General features: G+C 37.7%; 1 protein-coding gene across 3 annotated transcripts in view; it reads left to right on the top strand.

Annotated features, from left to right (window-relative positions):
• AK5 (adenylate kinase 5) overlaps window positions 1-17,155 on the top strand; it is a 271,283-nt gene that overhangs the window by 41,594 nt on the left and 212,534 nt on the right. For 2 of the 3 annotated variants that reach the window (XM_054691447.1, XM_054691445.1), the window contains exons 3-5: window positions 5,673-5,840; window positions 9,682-9,851; window positions 9,948-10,061. In XM_054691447.1, coding sequence (XP_054547422.1) covers window positions 5,673-5,840; window positions 9,682-9,851; window positions 9,948-10,061 — 452 coding nt within the window. The remainder of the gene's footprint in view (window positions 1-5,672; window positions 5,841-9,681; window positions 9,852-9,947; window positions 10,062-17,155) is intronic. The other variant, XM_054691446.1, reaches the window with a different exon arrangement.

The raw sequence follows: 17,155 nt of genomic DNA, 5'->3' as shown, positions 1-17,155 counted from the left end.
TTGGGCACTGTGAAAGAAGTGGAGGGCATGAGCAAGGGGATAGCTTGCAACTAAGAGCTGGAATTCGCTGGAGGAGATTCATGGTGTGATGGTATGTTTTCTGAAACATGTTCTTATCAAAATTAGTGATCCAGCATCATCCAACCAGCCTTTCTGGCTCAGGATGAAATTGAGAAGTATAGTATGTTCAAAATGGATTCAGGAGAAAATAAATTCTTTCCCAGTTGTCAAAAACATTATATTTTCAATTTTTAAACTGTTCTGAAAAATTGTGCCTTGAGAATTTAGCTATACAGACAAACTCTGAAGTGAAGACAGTCTATTTACAATAAATATAAGGGAGTAATATCTTTATTTGTTCAATCTTACTTAGTCATGACCCACTTAGATTTTATTTGATGCAGTCTGAGGAAAAATCATAGAATGTTAATTTTTAAGACACACAAACAATAGCAACATGTCCTTATAAAGATCTCCAGAGAAGAGAGAAATTCTTCCCTGGCCATGCAGGAGCTAACACTGGGTGATGTAGGGTTGGGTGCAGGAGAAAGAACCTTTAACCAATTACTGCTACAGCACACCATTTAGAAATTAATGCTTCAGTAAGGAAAATCATATTTTCATGGATTTGTAGAGTCATGCACCATCCAAAATAACTGACTTAGATCCCAGGATGTAATACTATTAGGCTCTGCATCAGTGTTAAGTACATTTCCCATGCCCTTGTTAGGTCAAATGAGGTGAATATGGGAATCTGTGTTCTAAACCATAAAACACTAACAAGGCTAAGGTATTACATTTTTACATTTTTAAGTTAAATATTTTTACATTTTTAAGTTATGTCTAGTAAGATATGACATCCTCTTAATAGAAAAGCAGCTCTCAGACTCAGTAGAAAAAGTGACTTTTTGTGACAAAAAAGAAACCTGAATCCTTCCATTTTATCCTGCTAATTGACTCATTTATACATAGAAGATAGTCAGGCCAAGTATATAATAGAGAATGGTGGGGACTGTGGTCAAACTAGAGAGCAGAACCTGAGAGAACAGTCATCATCTAAAGTCAGTCAAGTACAGATTTTTGAAAAGTGCTGGACTGAACAGATTACATCTACGGGGCCATATTGGGCCCACAGATGACCAGTTTGGAACTCCTTTTTAGCACAAAAGCTATAGAAACTTTCTGTGTACTACGGTAACAAGAATGCTGTATTGTATTGTTCTATATCTAGAACATATGTTAAAAGACATAAAATGGTTTCTGAACTGATTGTCCTGTAGCAATAGAATTTGAGAAACTGCTATAAAGTTTTTCACAGGGATTGGACCTGTCTGTACTCCCACCGACAGTGTATGAGGGTTTCTTTTTCTCCACAAACTCACCAACATTTACTGCTTCTGGTTTAGTTTGTTTGTTTTTGTTTTTTAAAGATTTATTTATTTATGCATATAAGAACTGGAGCCAGAGGTGTGGGGGGTGAGAGGATTCATCAGAGACAGATTTGGGAAACAGAACAGGCAGATTGACTGAAATACACTGCTGAGGAGAGCAGTGGGCAAGACAGGAAAGATCTGCTGCTCCATGTAGGCAGCTCCCTGGTTGGCCAGGGGATCAAACTTGGGGAGTCAGGAGAGGTCCACTGTACCATGTGGGTAGCTCCCTCTCCAGGGATCAAACTCATGCTGTAGTGGCTGCAGAGAGCTTCATAGGTTGCATCTTAACCCCTTGTGCCACCAGTGGCGGGGGCGGGGGGGCTTGTTTTTTTGTTTGTTTTTGATACAGTCTATTCTTACTGCAGTAAGATGATATCTCATTGTGGTTTTGATTTGCATGTCCCTGATGATAAGTGGTATATATTTTCTCTTGTACCTATAGACCATCTCTGTACGTCTTCTTTGGGGTAGCATCCATTTAGTTCCTCTGTGCATTTTTTGATTGTGTTACTTGTTTACTTTTGTTGAGTTGTATGAGTTCTTGGTAGATCTTAAATATTAACTCCCTGTTGGATGTATGATATGAAAGTATTTTCTCCAATTGAGTAGAGTGTCTTTTTGTTTTAGTGATAGTAATAGTTTATTTCACTGTGTAGAAGCTTTTTATTTTGCAATAGTTCCATTTGTTTATTTTTGCTTTTATTTTCCTTGCATTAGGGTCAAGTCCCCAAAGATAACTTGAAGCCAATGTTGTAGAGTAGTTTGCATGTTTTCCTCTATGTGTTTGATGGATTCTGATCTTATATGCTAGATTTTGAGTTGATTTTTATGTATGTTGTAAGAGTGTGGTCTAGTTTCATTTTTCTGCTTGTGGCTGTCCAGTTTTCTGAACAGTTTGTGGAAGAGAATTTCCTTTTTATATTTAAGACTTTAGACTCCTTTTTCATAGATTAACTGTCCATATAATTGAGGGTTTATGTGTGGGCTTTCAGTTCTATTCCACTGGTATATGTGTGTGTTTTCATTCCAATAACATACATTTTGATTTCTATGCCTTATAATATATGTAATAAATTTTGAAGTCTGGAAGTGTGATGCCTTCATTTCCCTTCCTTTTTGGTTCAAATTGCTTTGTCTATTGATGATCTTTGATGGAAGAACCAACTATGTTGACAGGGATGGGTCCACTCTAGGCTAGAGTTCAGAACATGCTTCCTAGAAGAAATGATTTGCTAGTACTTGGAGCAGAACACTGAGTAGGCTCTGTTAGAATGGAGAAGATTGAGAATCCACCAGAGAACAAAGAACAGAAATTTCTCATGTAGAGGAAAAGACTGATTTAGTCAGGAAAGAAAGAAGTATTTCTGAAACAGAAACAAGAGGGCAGAAAGATATTGTATGAAATGCCTATTATGTGAAATGTTCCTAGAATACTTTTAGACTTGAAACCTAGAAATTGTTTTTGAATTCTGAACTCATTTCATTCCATATCCCAATCCTAAGCATGTCCTTCATGTGTGGCCATTCATTTCCATTTCCCCTGCGATCCCTCTAAGTTGAGCCCATATTTCTCACTTAGAGAGCCCATATTTCTCACTTAGAGCCCATATTTCTCAGCTTCCTAGCTGCTACCGTTTCTGCTCCTAGTCTCTCTCTACTCAAAGCCTTCTCAACAACACCAAATTAATTTTCATAAAAAATGCATTACAGATTTCTTTATATCACGTCTCTGCTCCCCCAAATACCTCCTCTGGATTTACCCTGTATTCAAGACCTTCTACAATGTGGCCACATTCTACTTAGCACCTTTTCTCCTGTTTTTTTTCTCCATAGATTTTCCTCCTTACCATTTCAGCAAAGCTGATCTCTTAACAAAGAGGTTAATATCAACAAATATTTATTGGATGCTGACTATCAAGCACAGTTCTAGATCCCAGGGTACAGAGTTTATATAGCTAAGTTCCCTGCTTTTTTGAAACTCCATATTCTAATGGTTAAAGACAAATGGTGCATTAATAAGAGATTCCTCTGATGGCAAAGGAGTTGTATAATAGAATTATTATAGTGATGTCCATGAGATTGACTGGCTAGTCTAGGTTAAAAAGTAATCTTACAGGAGCTGACACTTAGGCTGCAGTGTAAATGACAATAGGCAGTCAGCCATGGGACCTACACAAGAAAAGCATTTCAGACAACAGGTAGTGGGGGCAAGCTTGGAAACAGACTGATTAGTAAAGTCTATAACAGTCACCAGAATAAATGATAGGTTAGGAAGGAATGTGGTAGTGGAGATGGAGAAAAGTATAGGCAATTTGGGATATGTTTATAGTTTATGAGAATAGATATAAAGAATGAGAGAAGAAAGTCATCAAGGATAGTGCCTAGAATTTTGCTTTGCATTGAGTGAAGCAATTCAATTTCAAAGCAGAACAGAATATTGTTGTCAGTGTCTTTCCTGACAACCCTTCCCAGCATTTTCTAAAGATTATCCACTGTAATCTTCAGACTACTCCATTCCTTTCATGGAACTAAAATGAGTTCAGTGGGTGAGTGGTCAATGACATCATTTATGATATCAACAGAGAATGGAAAGTTCTTTTTTTTTTAAGATTTTTAAAATTTTATTATTTATGCATACAAGAACTGGGGTATGGGCCAGAGGTGGGTAGGGGGTGAGAGGACTCACCAGAGACAAAGTGGGGAACAGAACAGGCAGATTGTGAAACACAATGCTGAGGGGAACAGTGGGCGAGTCAGGAGAGGTCTGCTGAGCCATGCGGGTTGCTCCCTGGCCAGGGATCAAACTTGTGCTGCAGAGGCTGCAAATAGCTTCATAGGTTGCATCTTAACCCCTTGCACCACCAGGGAGGCCCGAGAATGGAAAGTTCTACTTGATCAACACCTTCAAAGAAACTGTGAGCATTATGCTGTGCTAAAAGAAAGGTTTAGGTAGTCTCCTGACATCTTTGTATGAGGAGGTAGGTAGGGCTTCTAGTTAGTTGGGGCTTCTCTGTGCCTCCTAGAATACTGATGCAATGGGGAGAGGAAGGAAAGAACCATGAACTCTATATTATCAACTGGTTAAGACCATCTGCTTGATTTAGATTTGTTGGCCTCCAGTCCATGTGAATATGTAATTTGTGTTTCTAGCTCTGTTTCTGTTTTGTTTCTACCAACTAAAATGTACTTCGATATATCTCCCATGTTTCATCACCTGTCCTTTTCTTTCAAAGTTCAGGTTCTGTCTCTTTTGCAAGTCCTCTTCTGCTACCCTAGTCCAAGTGAATCTACTCATTCATCAAAATCTTGTGTTTGTCATGAGAAATATTTATTTAGCACTTGTCCTGCTTGGTGTGCATACAATTGTATAATAAAAGCATATAAGCTCTAGTTTGTCAGCTCTGTGGAGACAGGACTAAATCTTGTTCTTTGACTGAATCATTTTCAGTACACTGACATGTCTGGCAATAAATAGCAAGTATTTGTTGCCGTTGTAATATAAACTTAAATCTTCGTAAGTTTATATTTTTAAATTTAAAAGTTTATAATTTTAAATGAAGGTGATTAAAGGTCAAGAATATAGGGAAAGTAAAATTAAATGATGTGGAAAGATATTCCAGATGTAAAAATTACTTCCTGCCTTTCTACCTGATTTGCAACAGTACCCTAAGGTTTTGTGCATTATGCTATCTTACCATTCCAGTGAACCACGCTAGAGTGCCTGGATCATAGTGAGTGATCTTTATTTATTGAATGCAATAAATATATAATACATAAGCATTGAATCCATGAGCAGCTGCAGTGTTTATGAAGGTGCTTCACTACACAACTCCAGAGAGCACCATTTGCAGAGATCAGATGTATACAGACAATGCTGCAAAAGTAGGCAGCACTTAAGGTTCAGATCAGAGGTTGGCAAACTACAACCAAGGGCCAAGTCTGGTTCAGTGCCTGTTTTTATAAATGAAATTCAACTGGACCACAAGCACAGCTGCTTGTTTATATATTGCCTGTGGCTGCCTTCATACTGCTGAGGCCAAGTTGTATGAAACTGTAATTTCAGACCCCAAAATATTGACTCTCCAGCCTTTGAATAAAAGATTGCTGACCACTTAAGGGTCTTCCAGTGAAAAAAAATTAAACGATTAGTTTTTAAATGCTTTCTACTAATCAGTTTATTGCAAAAAATGTTCTCCTAGGTTTTTTTTTCCGTTTCAAAGTTATCTTACTCTTTTGCAGTAATGCCTGAAAATTCAAACTTTCCTTATCGGCGTTATGATCGTCTCCCTCCAATCCATCAATTTTCCATAGAAAGTGACACGGATCTCTCTGAGACTGCGGAATTAATTGAGGAGTATGAGGTTTTTGATCCTACTAGACCTCGACCAAAAATCATTCTTGTCATAGGTATGAGGACAGAAAGCAAAATTTTCATATACTGTTACTCACTCTTTTTATATATTTACATTTTTAATTGTGTAAATTTATTTATGTGTAATATCTGTAAATGCTTAGTTGACACTGATAAACAAGAAACAAGAGCTCAAGGGACAGTAAATGGAAATATTTTTAGCATAAATTTTGATAAAACAAATTGTTTTTTATATATAATGCCTGCTGCACTTTTTATAGAATCCCATTGTATGACATTACAATGTTATAGAAATTACCTATAATTAAATGAAAGTCATCACCTCTTTAAGAGTTATTGTCCTGTGTTTTGTCTGTTTAATTTTTAACATAGATGACTGAGTCCATTAGAAGTTTCCTAAACACAATGTGCCTTTTACGTCAATTAACTGAATTTTTATTTGCCACTAACTTTATAAGGAGAGATAAATAATATATTAATAAAGATCATATAAATGAATTTTTCTTATGGCAAACTGGCACCTACAATAAAACTTGAGTTTCAGTGTTATTATATAATTGAATCTAATAACATAGCACATATGTGTATTCATCAAAATAATAAGTTATTATTTAAATTACCATTGTGAATCTTAAGTGAATATAAAAATATCAGTCTGCTGCTAGTTCATAAGGAAGAGCTACTGAAAATGTTTTAAGTATTTTTGCAAAATGTATTTTTGACCATTCTTGGAAATTCTTATTTTCTCAAAATTTTAAAAATCGTGAAAACAGATTCACAGAAATGATGCAAATCTAAATTAAATGTTCAAAACTATCCTAGCCAGCAGTGAGTTAATGGTAGAGGGCAAAATATATATATAGCCCCATGTAAAGAAGCTCTGATCCCAGAAGCTTTAACAACTAGGGGAAAAGCATGCAAATAATCACACTGAGCTTTAACAAGAATTTAAGTTTACTAGACTAAAGGGGGTGACATTTGTACATCTCTGAGTGTGAATATATTTAGCCCAAAATTGTTTGGAATAACATTGTAGGAAGAGAGTAGAGAAATTGGCTTTCTAAAAGTCAAAAATTCTTATGGCATATGGCAGCCACTTTTATGTCATAAATCTCCTCCTGCCCTTAAAATGGAATATTTTTTCATGCTTAAAAATTTTAAATCCTTGCCTAGAAGACAAGAAAATGTTTATATTTATTAAAATATAAACCTAAAAGGAAAGGTTAGAAATTACATCACCATTTTATGGTGAGATTTTTTTTCTATTTTCTTTCTCTTGTTGCTATTGGTAAAATATTTGCAGTTGTTTACTAGGTAAAAAAAAAAAAAAAGATGGCTTGACTGTTCTAAAAAAGGCATAACAAATTGCTCTTGTTATTAATTTTTGTGCATTATGAATTTTATAGGAAAACAATTAAACTATTTCAAAAAAATTAAGATCCTTTGGAGAAAATGTAAATTCTTAAATCTCCCCTATTTCATGGTCCTTTGGACTCAATAAAATCAATTTGCTTCCTAAGGATATGATCCTGGCTAGAGACTTACTTGCTGTACTGTATCATTTTATGTATTATAAGAATGGTGCAGTCAAAGAGTACAAATAACTTTTAGAGGATCGAAATAGAGAAGAAAGGAAAAGCCTAACCTTAGGTTATTTGAGAAAATTGGTGCAATTTGATGACTTTTGTGAATTTATAAAATAATCTACCTGAATCTTACAAATTTTATTAATTCCAACTTCAAAAAGAGGTCCACATGGTATTGCTCCAAAGAAGTAAACTTCCCCTTCTGGCAATACAGAATTTTTTAAAAGTTGGTCTTGTTGGCACATATATAAATCTTCTTAGGGTAGTAATCTGAAAAGTCATAAAATCTGAAAAGTCATAAAATCTGCATGTTAGATGGGTGATAATGCTTATAAGTATTAGAGATAAATAAATGGAACAATTATTGAATTCATTTTGGCATCAGAGAAAAGAGACATAAATTAATTTGTTAAAAAACTTCAGTAACAAAACTCATCCAATAAATTAATGCTATTCTCAGCCAGTTGATCAGATTTTTTTGTTGTCTTCATTATTTTGCAAAAAAATTTTTTTTCCTTTGAAGATGCAAAACTTGCTTAATATGTTTAATTATTTTTAAAATTCAGTGGAATTTATACTTTCTCAGTTTGATGGTTTGTGAGAGCAAGTGTGGAAATACAGTTTATGAAAGATAATTTTCATTTTTCAGAGATCAAATCAGTTTGCACTTGATCTTAGCCAAAAGGTTGAGAAGCTATAGAAAGCATATCAGCTATAGAAAGCGTATCAAATTTGAATTTGTTGATGGAGTTCAGCACATAAGTTTTTTTTTTCTTAAGGTCAATCCATGATTTGCCCATGTTCTAAAAGGACAAAAGCAGCTATTACAATCCAAACCTACTTTTGATTAGCAAAGTAAATGATGTTAATTTAGTAGTGCAATGTTGAGTCTGGTAGGATAAGATTTAATTTTTTAGAGAATGGTAAAAATTGTAAACAAATTCTTATCTTAATATGATATAAATATGATAAGCAACAAATAAGTGAAAAACAGATATTATTAGGTACATTGTTTGAGATTAAGGTTAAGAAATTATTATCATTACATCAGTTGATCTTAAAATTCTACATATAAAAAAGTTTAAAGAGGAAATAAGCCCTGGCCAACAGGACTTATGATCTTATTACAAAACTCTTTTTACAAAAAAAAAAAAAAAAAAAAAGCTGTCTTTCTTTTTGCTTATGTTATTTGCAATAAGAATAAAAATATTTACAAATAATTATGTAAAAAAATGATTTAAACTGCTCAAAACTTTATATGTTGAATTAGTCAGGAGGATTTTCAATGCTGCTTGAAGAATTATATTTCCGTGAATATTACCAAAACATTTCACTACTTCTTAGCCATTGATTTTTTAAAAATATTTATCTGCATTCAATTGACACTTAGAAAGTTGAATTTCATTTTGATAATTGCTAACAAATAACTACCAATTGGACTGATTGTTATATGCTTTATTTTGAAATTAGTTCACACTCATGATTCCAATTAGCCCAGGTTGTTTAGAAGCATAAACTAAGATAATCAAATATGATTTGGAAATAAAATATGAGGCACAAATTTTATAATTATTTTAGTACTTATGCTTTTAGAAAATAAATCACAATTACCAATGATTAGTAATGAGTTATGTTGCAAAATGTTGATTACTTTATACTAATGTATCACAGACTCAAAATTATCATGAGTTGTATGAAAGTGTTCTAACTTAAGGACCTATTCCACCAACTTTGCATACTTATTGCACATGAATTCTTTTAAATTTAAAGGAAATAGGCAAGGATGTGCATGGACAGACTTAAAAAATTAATTTAAATAGGTGACATGACTATTGGTAAGCCTTTGGTTTAAGAATAATTATTATATTTCACCAAATTGCACAGTTACTCTTTGTGGGCATGGAACATATTTCTGTTGTTTTGATCATGATTTTCTGAATCCCGTCTCTTTTTTTCTTTGATTACAAAGGAAAAAATAATTATGGTTCACATAGAAAATTTTTTAAATTGCATTGCTCCAAATTTTTAAAAAATTAGTTATTTGCCAAAATATCAATAGGTTGAGAAATAAATGTCCTTTGCAGTTAATTATGAAAATCCCATTTTTTTCTTTGGCCAAGTCTGCACTGTTCTGCTTTCAGAGGTAACACTGAGCAAGCCAAGGGTGGAACAGGTACTCCCCCTGGTACAGGCAGTCGAGACCACACCTCAAGGTGAAGGTAGTAGTCATCTCAAAAGGAGTTTTTTTATTGTGTCAGAAGGTCACAATTTTACCTGTTTTAAATAATAGGTGGTCCAGGAAGTGGAAAGGGTACTCAAAGTTTGAAAATTGCAGAGCGCTATGGATTCCAATATATTTCGGTGGGAGAATTATTAAGAAAGAAGATCCACAATACCAGCAGCAATAGGAAATGGAGTCTTATTGCCAAAATAATTACAACTGGAGAACTGGCCCCACAGGTACAGCTGTGTAATTTGCTTCTATTCTGCCGATTTTAATACCAGTTATTTGTATATAAGTTTCACTGTGGTTTTCATTCTTTTTCTTTATCAAAGGAAACAACAATTACTGAGATAAAACAGAAATTGATGCAAATACCTGATGAAGAGGGCATTGTTATTGATGGATTTCCAAGAGATGTTGCCCAGGCTCTATCTTTTGAGGACCAAGTAAGATTGTCTTCTTATATTTTATATGATATACATTTGCTGAAAAAAAAAATAGAATTTTTAAAAAAAGATTTCTTGGAAGACTTGCTGTTATCTTGAATGAATTTTGGTCCAAAAACAGGCAAGTCCATTAGTGTGGGTTGGCAGGAGGTTATTTTCTTGGCGCAAATGCTTAAAAATTGAAGATAGCGTCTACCAAAAAGAAAAGATAAAAAGTAATAATAGAATTCACCATTTTTTATTAAAAATCCAAATCTCTTTAAACTTCATTTCAAAATGTTCTTCCTAAAATTTTATTTTTGATCTTCATCTTTAAAAAGATTTATTTTGTATTTATGCATACAAGAACTGGAGTGTAGACCAGAGGTGGAGGGGGTGAGAGGATTCACCAGAGACAGAGTGGGGAACAGAAGACAGATCTACTGAGATACACTGCTGAGGGGAGCAGTGGGGGAGACAGAGAGGTCTGCTGTGTCATGTGGGTTAGCTCCCTTGTCAGGGATCAAACTCATGATGCAGTGACTGTGGATAGCTTCATAGTGCTGAGACTTAACCCCTTGCACCACCAGAGAGGCCCCTATTGCCGCTCTGGTTGCTGCATGGTATTGCTATTGCAGAAGGGGGCTATGCAATCTTCCGTTTAATCCTTGGCTACTGGTAGAGGCACAGTTGCCAAGCAGGCCGACATTCCCACCCAGACCTGCTTCGCCCTATGTATGGAATGAGATGCACTTTGTGGGCATAAACAGATAAAGCTACTTGATTCTTTCTCTCAGATAACTTTCAGACATCCTGTGAGGTTGCTCCTCCCCTGGATTATAATTCAGGAATACCCCATAGCTTTTCTGTGTATTTAATGCTTCTTTAAAAACATTAATAGGTAATCTCATTTTCAGGTATAGAATATCCAGTCCACTATTATATCTCAATAAAGCTGAAAAAAATTAAATAAAAAGCCTTGTTTAAAACATTAATTTGTCATTCATTCGAGCATATCTCTGCTTTCCTCAACTTGGGCTGGGTTCAGGCTCAGAAACCTCATGTGATATCTCAGAATCCTGAAATTTTCCCTCACACGGTTGCAGTGGGTCAGGTGGTGAAAAATACATTACTCTTAGCAGCAATCTGGGTACCTGATCAATCTCCACTTTCTCTTTTTTAGCCTGGAAATAGGTGACGGACCAAGAGTCACAATGCTGGTTTGGAGAAGTGGGGAGGGCACCTACTGGCAAGTTTCTCTAGCATGGTCTAGTATCTCTCTGTAGAATATGCAATCACTTGCATTTACTGTTCTCAGTCACACATCTGAGTCTGGAAAAGTCAGGACTAACATCTATACCAATTTAGCATCTTCTTAGGTTGGTATTATAGCAGCCTGGAGATTCTTGGCCGATGTGGGCAGTTCAGTGGTGTCTGAGTTTGCTGATGCTACTGCAGTGCTGCAGGAATGCAGAGGCTGCAACAGCAAAGCTGAAGTGTTTATTCCCTCAACTAATGAGCTCACCCCATTAGCTTAGACTCGTGTGTATTTGAAAGGAGCTCATTACGAACAAAAGCATTTCTATCACTCAGGAAATTTCTAAGATTGTAGATGCTCTATACCAGAAAACAGGGACCAAGTTTTTTTTTTTTTTTTTAAAGGATTTATTTATTTATGCATACAAGAACTGGGGTACAAGCCAGAGGTGTAGGGGGTGAGAGGATTCACCAAAGACAGAGTGGGGAGCAGAACAGGCAGACTGAGTGAAATACACTGCTGAGGGGAGCAGTGGGCGACTCAGGAGAGGGCTGCTTTGCCATATGGATAGCTTCCTGGCAGGGGATCAAACTCATGCTGCAGTGGCTGTGGACAGCTTCATAGGTGCATCTTAACCCCTTGCGCCACCAGGGAGGCCCCAGGGACAAAGTTTTAATATATATTTTTATTATGCCACAAGTTCTCAAGGTTTTTCTTTAACCAGCTTCTGATGTCAGCCAAATACTAATGGTGGTAAGACCAATCTAACAAAAAGAACTATCACTTACGTGGCTTATGGGACAATGAAGTCCAGATGACTAGATAGCTTTTCTCCTTGACATCATTTAGGGAACTGTGGTTCCTTCCAAGTTGTTCTGCCATCTCCTAGGACACTGCCATCAGCTGTATCGTTGAAGCAGGGTTGCCATCACGTTTAAGTTCCAACTGGCATAGAAGGGAAAGAAAACACGAAGGTCTGAAGACCCAGAGCTGGAAGCAGCCTCCATCACTTCTCCTCACATGCCCTGTTGGGAATTTAATCTCCTTGTATCTATGAGGAAGGCCAGAAACAATGCAGCTGGGCAGTCCAGGTTGTGACTACAGTTCTGTCACTTGGAAAGGATGGGAGAACTAACTAGCGTCTCCCACAATAGTTTGCCTCCCTGGCCATTCAGTTGTCTGCATGCTCCCTTCTCCCCCTGTTATAGGGAAGGGTGAGAGGCATCCCAGGAACCCCCAAACTTGCCTGCTCTAAATAGGTTCTCCCATGTGCCGCCTCAAGACAAAACAGAACATACCCTAGTGCAGTAGACCTTCAGTGGAAAAGAATTTAAATACAAATAATTGTGTGATTGAGAAACCAAAAAGAGAAAGAATATAGTTTTCAAATCAGACACCCAAAGTTACTTATCTCTTTGTGGATAAGTGTCCAAGCAAACAAGGCTGGCCCAAAGCCGGACCACTGAGACCCAAAAGCTTGCAACAAGTCTAAGTCACCATCTAGTGGGGACCCTAAAATCCAGATGAATGATGCCCTTGTTAATCTCCCATGGGGCTCTCACCCACATCTGTTTCAAGTGTCTCCTTCCATGTCCCCCAAGTCCCTGTACAAGTCCAAGGCGAGAAGCAAGTGCAACTTTCTCATGTCTCTCTGCTCCATGTGCCTCCTCCAGGTCTTCTTGATCTCCTCCTCCTTCCTTCCTTTCCCAATCTCCCTCTTAGACTTCTCTTCCTCCCAGCTGAGCTCCGCCATTCCTTAGGGTCGGGCAGGGAATCTGAAACCTCCCCTTTCCCTGGGAACAACCCTGTTACACCCCTACATAGTATGCACACTCAGTCCAAGGAAAACAGCAGAGGGTCCATTATCAGTTTCAAAAGTTGAGAATCTACTTGGAGTATAGTTCTCTTCATTAGCTCCAGATTTGACTTACCATCTCAGCCACCTATACATGCCTCCCCTCCCTGCACCATAAATAGCCAAGAAGCAGGACCAGATGAAATTAAAATTTCTGTTCAGAAAAGGAAAGTTTGGCATTCTTTTTTTTTTTTAAAGATTTATCCATTTATGCATATAAGAGCTGGGTACAGGCCAGAGGCGTGGGGGGTGAGAAGACTTAACCAGAGACAGAGTGGGGAACAGAACAGGCAGAATGACAGAAATACACTGCTGAGGAGAGCAGCAGGCGAGACAGGAGAGGTTTGCTGTGCCATGTGGATAGCCCCCTGGCCGGGAATTGAACTCGTGCTGCAGAGGCCGTGGTCAGCCTCACAGGTTGTGTCTTAACCCCCTGCACCACCAGGGAGACCCCAAGTTTGGCATTCTTTATGGTAGTCACTAGATAGGAGAAAATAACAAATCTTGTGAGTCCAGGATGGCAGAGGATCTTTCTGGCAATGGAGTGATTTCCTGGGTTTACCCATTGATGACTCCAGCTCCTGCTATCTTGGAGTGATTTTTTTGTCTATTCTTTACTGAAATCCCCTGTTCTCTGAGAAGTTCTTACCATCATCATCCTGCCTAACCACATCAGAGTGGTGTTTTGGAAGCTGTGCCATCCTTGGGAGTTATTTTAAGTTTGGAAAAAAAATAATAATTTTTTTCTGGCTAGGTTTATGGTTGCTTTGGTAAAACCATATCCTCAAAACTTTGTAGGCTTCTGCTCTTTTTCCTTCCAGTTAGTTCCATGTGCCTATAACTACACCCGCAGTTCTTTTCTGGATGTAGTTATTAAGCTGTATTATTTCTTTGTGTTCTTATTTTTTGTGGCAGTTATTTTGAGGACATATGAACAATAAACTTGGGTAGGAAGAAAATATCCTTAGTTTGAGTGTTGCCTCTGGGCAAGGGAAGGGAGGCAGTTAATGGGAGTCCCTTGAGCAACAAAAATAGCATTATCTCCTGCTGTTTGGAGGTTAAAAAAAAGCAGTTGCCTTTTTCAGCTTTGTGAGATGTTTTGTGATTTTTTTTTGTTTTTTTAAGATTTTTATTTCCATTTATTTATTTATTTGTTTGTTTGTTTATTTATTTATTTATTTTTGCGTAAAAGAATTGGGATGTAAGCCAGAGGTGTGGGGGTGAGAGGATTCACCCAAGACAGAGTAGGGAGCAGAATAGGTAGATTTACTGAAATATACTGCAGAGGGGAGCGGCAGGCAAGACAGGAAATGTCTGTTGTGCCATATGTGGGTTAGCTTCCTGACCAGGGGTCAAACTCAGACCATCTAGGTGCTTACTCTGAGACTTAACCCCTAGGCCACCAGGAGGCCCATTTGTGAGGTCTTAAATTGTTGGATACTTTCTTTTCTCTTTATCTGCTTGGGATTTGATAAGATCTCACTTAGGTTTATCTATTTCTTCTAAGCAGTCAACATATGCTAACATGATGGCTCTTTCTGGCCTTTTCTTCTCTAGCTATGGGCTCCCTAGAAACTTGATTTGCCTTCCAAGTTATCACAAAATTGTGCAGAAGGTGTATGATCAACTTCTTAAGGTGTATGATCACTTCTTATAGTCCACTGGTAAGAACATATGTCCCATGCGAATAAATGCTAACTACAAGGGATGCTGCGAAATGTCCCAGCCTAGATACAGAGCTATTATTGTTAAAAAAGAGAGGACAGATTTTGAGAGACAACTAGCAGTTCCACTACAGCGATCTATTGTGTAGAATATCTTTCTCTCCCACTCTTATGCTGAACCCAGAGATGAGCTCTTCCAGCTCTCTGACTTGCCAAGTTGGGCCAAGGGGAGGAGAAGGAGACACTCCTTATCTCTAGGGGATTACTCCAGTGCTGCTCCTTGCTTCTGTATAGTACTCCTTCCTATCTGAAAAATATCTTCTTCTCACCTTTGGCCTGATTGTTGGAAAGAGATAGCAGACTAGTAAGGGGAAGGAGTCAAGACAGTCAAGAAGAAGCCTAAAATCTCTTCACCACCAGCTGAACATGCTGCACAGCTAGGACTTTGCTAGAGAGCCTGTAGTCACAATAAGCCTAAGCAAGATGTTCTGTTTTAGTTTTTTAAATTTTATTAAAGATTTATTTATTTATTATTTATTTATACAAGCACTGGGTACAGTCAGAAGCGCGGGAGGGTGAGAGAACTCACCAGATCCAGAGCAGGGAGCAGAGCAGGCAGAAGGACCGAAGTACACTGCTGAGGGGAGCAGCGGGCGGCAGGAGAGGTCTGCGCGCCATGTGGGACCCTCCTCCGGTGGCCGGGGAGCAGCCGGGGATCGAACCGGCGTAGCAGAGGCTGCGGGCAGCTTTGCAACCAGCGCTCAACCGCTGCGCCACCGGGGAGGCCCTTAATGTTTTTTTTTTTTAAGATTTATTTGTTTATACATACAAGAGCTAAGGCACAGGCCAGAGATGCTGTTGGGGAGGGGGGAGTAAGAGGATTCACCAGAGATTCAATAGAACAGGCAGACTGACCAAAATACCTTTTGTTTCCTTACATTTTTCTCCCCTCAGGTGTAGTCTCCATAGTTCTCCTACCACCGTAGCACTCGTGATCCATCACCACAGTCCCTTGTGCTATTCCCTCCACCACTCTTTTGACCTCTCTCCTTCCCCTCTCTTGCTGTTTGCCTCAAATCTATGGTCAGCTTGCAGGTTTTGTCTTTTTCCTACCCTTTGTTCGGTTTTCTTATGTTCCACCTATAAGTGAAACCACTGGTATTTTTCTTCTTCCTTCTGACTTATTTCCCTTAGCATAAACCCTTCCAGCTCCATCCATATTGTTGTAAATGGCAGGTGTTTCTCTTTTTTGATTGCTGAGTTGTATTCCAGTGTGTGTATATATATATATATATACCACATCTTCTTGGTCTGTTCATCTGTTTCGGAGCATTTAGGTTGTTTCCAGATCTTTAGTTAAGCATGGTGGTTTTTTTTTTTTTTTAAAGATTTGTTTATTTATGCATACAAGAACTGGACCGGAGTACAGGCCAGAAGTGTGGGGGTGAGAGGATTCACCAGAGACAGAATGGAGAACAGAATAGGCAGACTGACTGAAATACACTGCTGAGGGGAGCAGCAGGTGAGTCAGGAGAGGTCTGCTGTGCCATGTGCTGCAGAGGCTGCAGATAACTTAACAGGTTGCGATTTAACCCCTTGCACCACCAGGGAGGCCCAAGCATGGTGTTTTTTAAAGTTCGTAGAATTTCATATTCTACAGGATGAGGGTGGGGAGAAAAACTAGATGTATATTAGTGAGAATTTATTAACTCAACAGAAAACCTGAAATCAATGGTACTGTTACTGAAAATGGAGGAGGAACACCTACACCAAATGTATTTTTTTTACGCTGATTAACAATATATCATCTGGCCCCCCACTCATTTTTCGGGTCTGTATACAGACTGTGCAGACTGTATGCAGGACTGCTTCTTATTTCTCAAAGCGACCTGCCCCTGCTCCTTCCTCAGTGCTATTTGTATCACCCTATAACTTGTTTCTTTCAAAGTGCATTCTGTTTTTGAGCTCTGTGTTGACACATATAGCTGTTTTTCTTACAACTTTCATAATGTTACAGTCTATAAATATATCATTTTATTAGTGGGCATTTAGATTGCTTTAAAATTTCTGCTATTGTCAACAGTACTGTGACCAACATCCTCTCTCTTTGCCTGTCAAAGGTGTCTCAGGAATATTCTAGAAATGGATTCTCTAGGGTAAGGAGAAGATATGTGTATGTATGTGTATGTGTGTGTGTGCATAGTCTTAAGTTTATATTTTAGATTTTTTTAATAAGATATTGAAATGCTTATAAATTCATGTTTATTTCTCTCCTACCTCCCAGTACTCATTTTCAAATCTTTTTATTTTAGGCTATTGATGGATTAGAAATGTTTTT

Source organism: Talpa occidentalis, unplaced genomic scaffold (assembly GCF_014898055.3).
Source record: "Talpa occidentalis isolate TD23 unplaced genomic scaffold, MPIMG_talOcc4v2.1 talOcc4.9, whole genome shotgun sequence".
In the NCBI taxonomy this organism is placed as follows: Eukaryota; Metazoa; Chordata; class Mammalia; order Eulipotyphla; family Talpidae; genus Talpa; species Talpa occidentalis.
The sequence above is the reverse complement of the archived record's forward strand: the minus strand, read 5'-3'. Positions and strand labels throughout refer to the sequence as shown.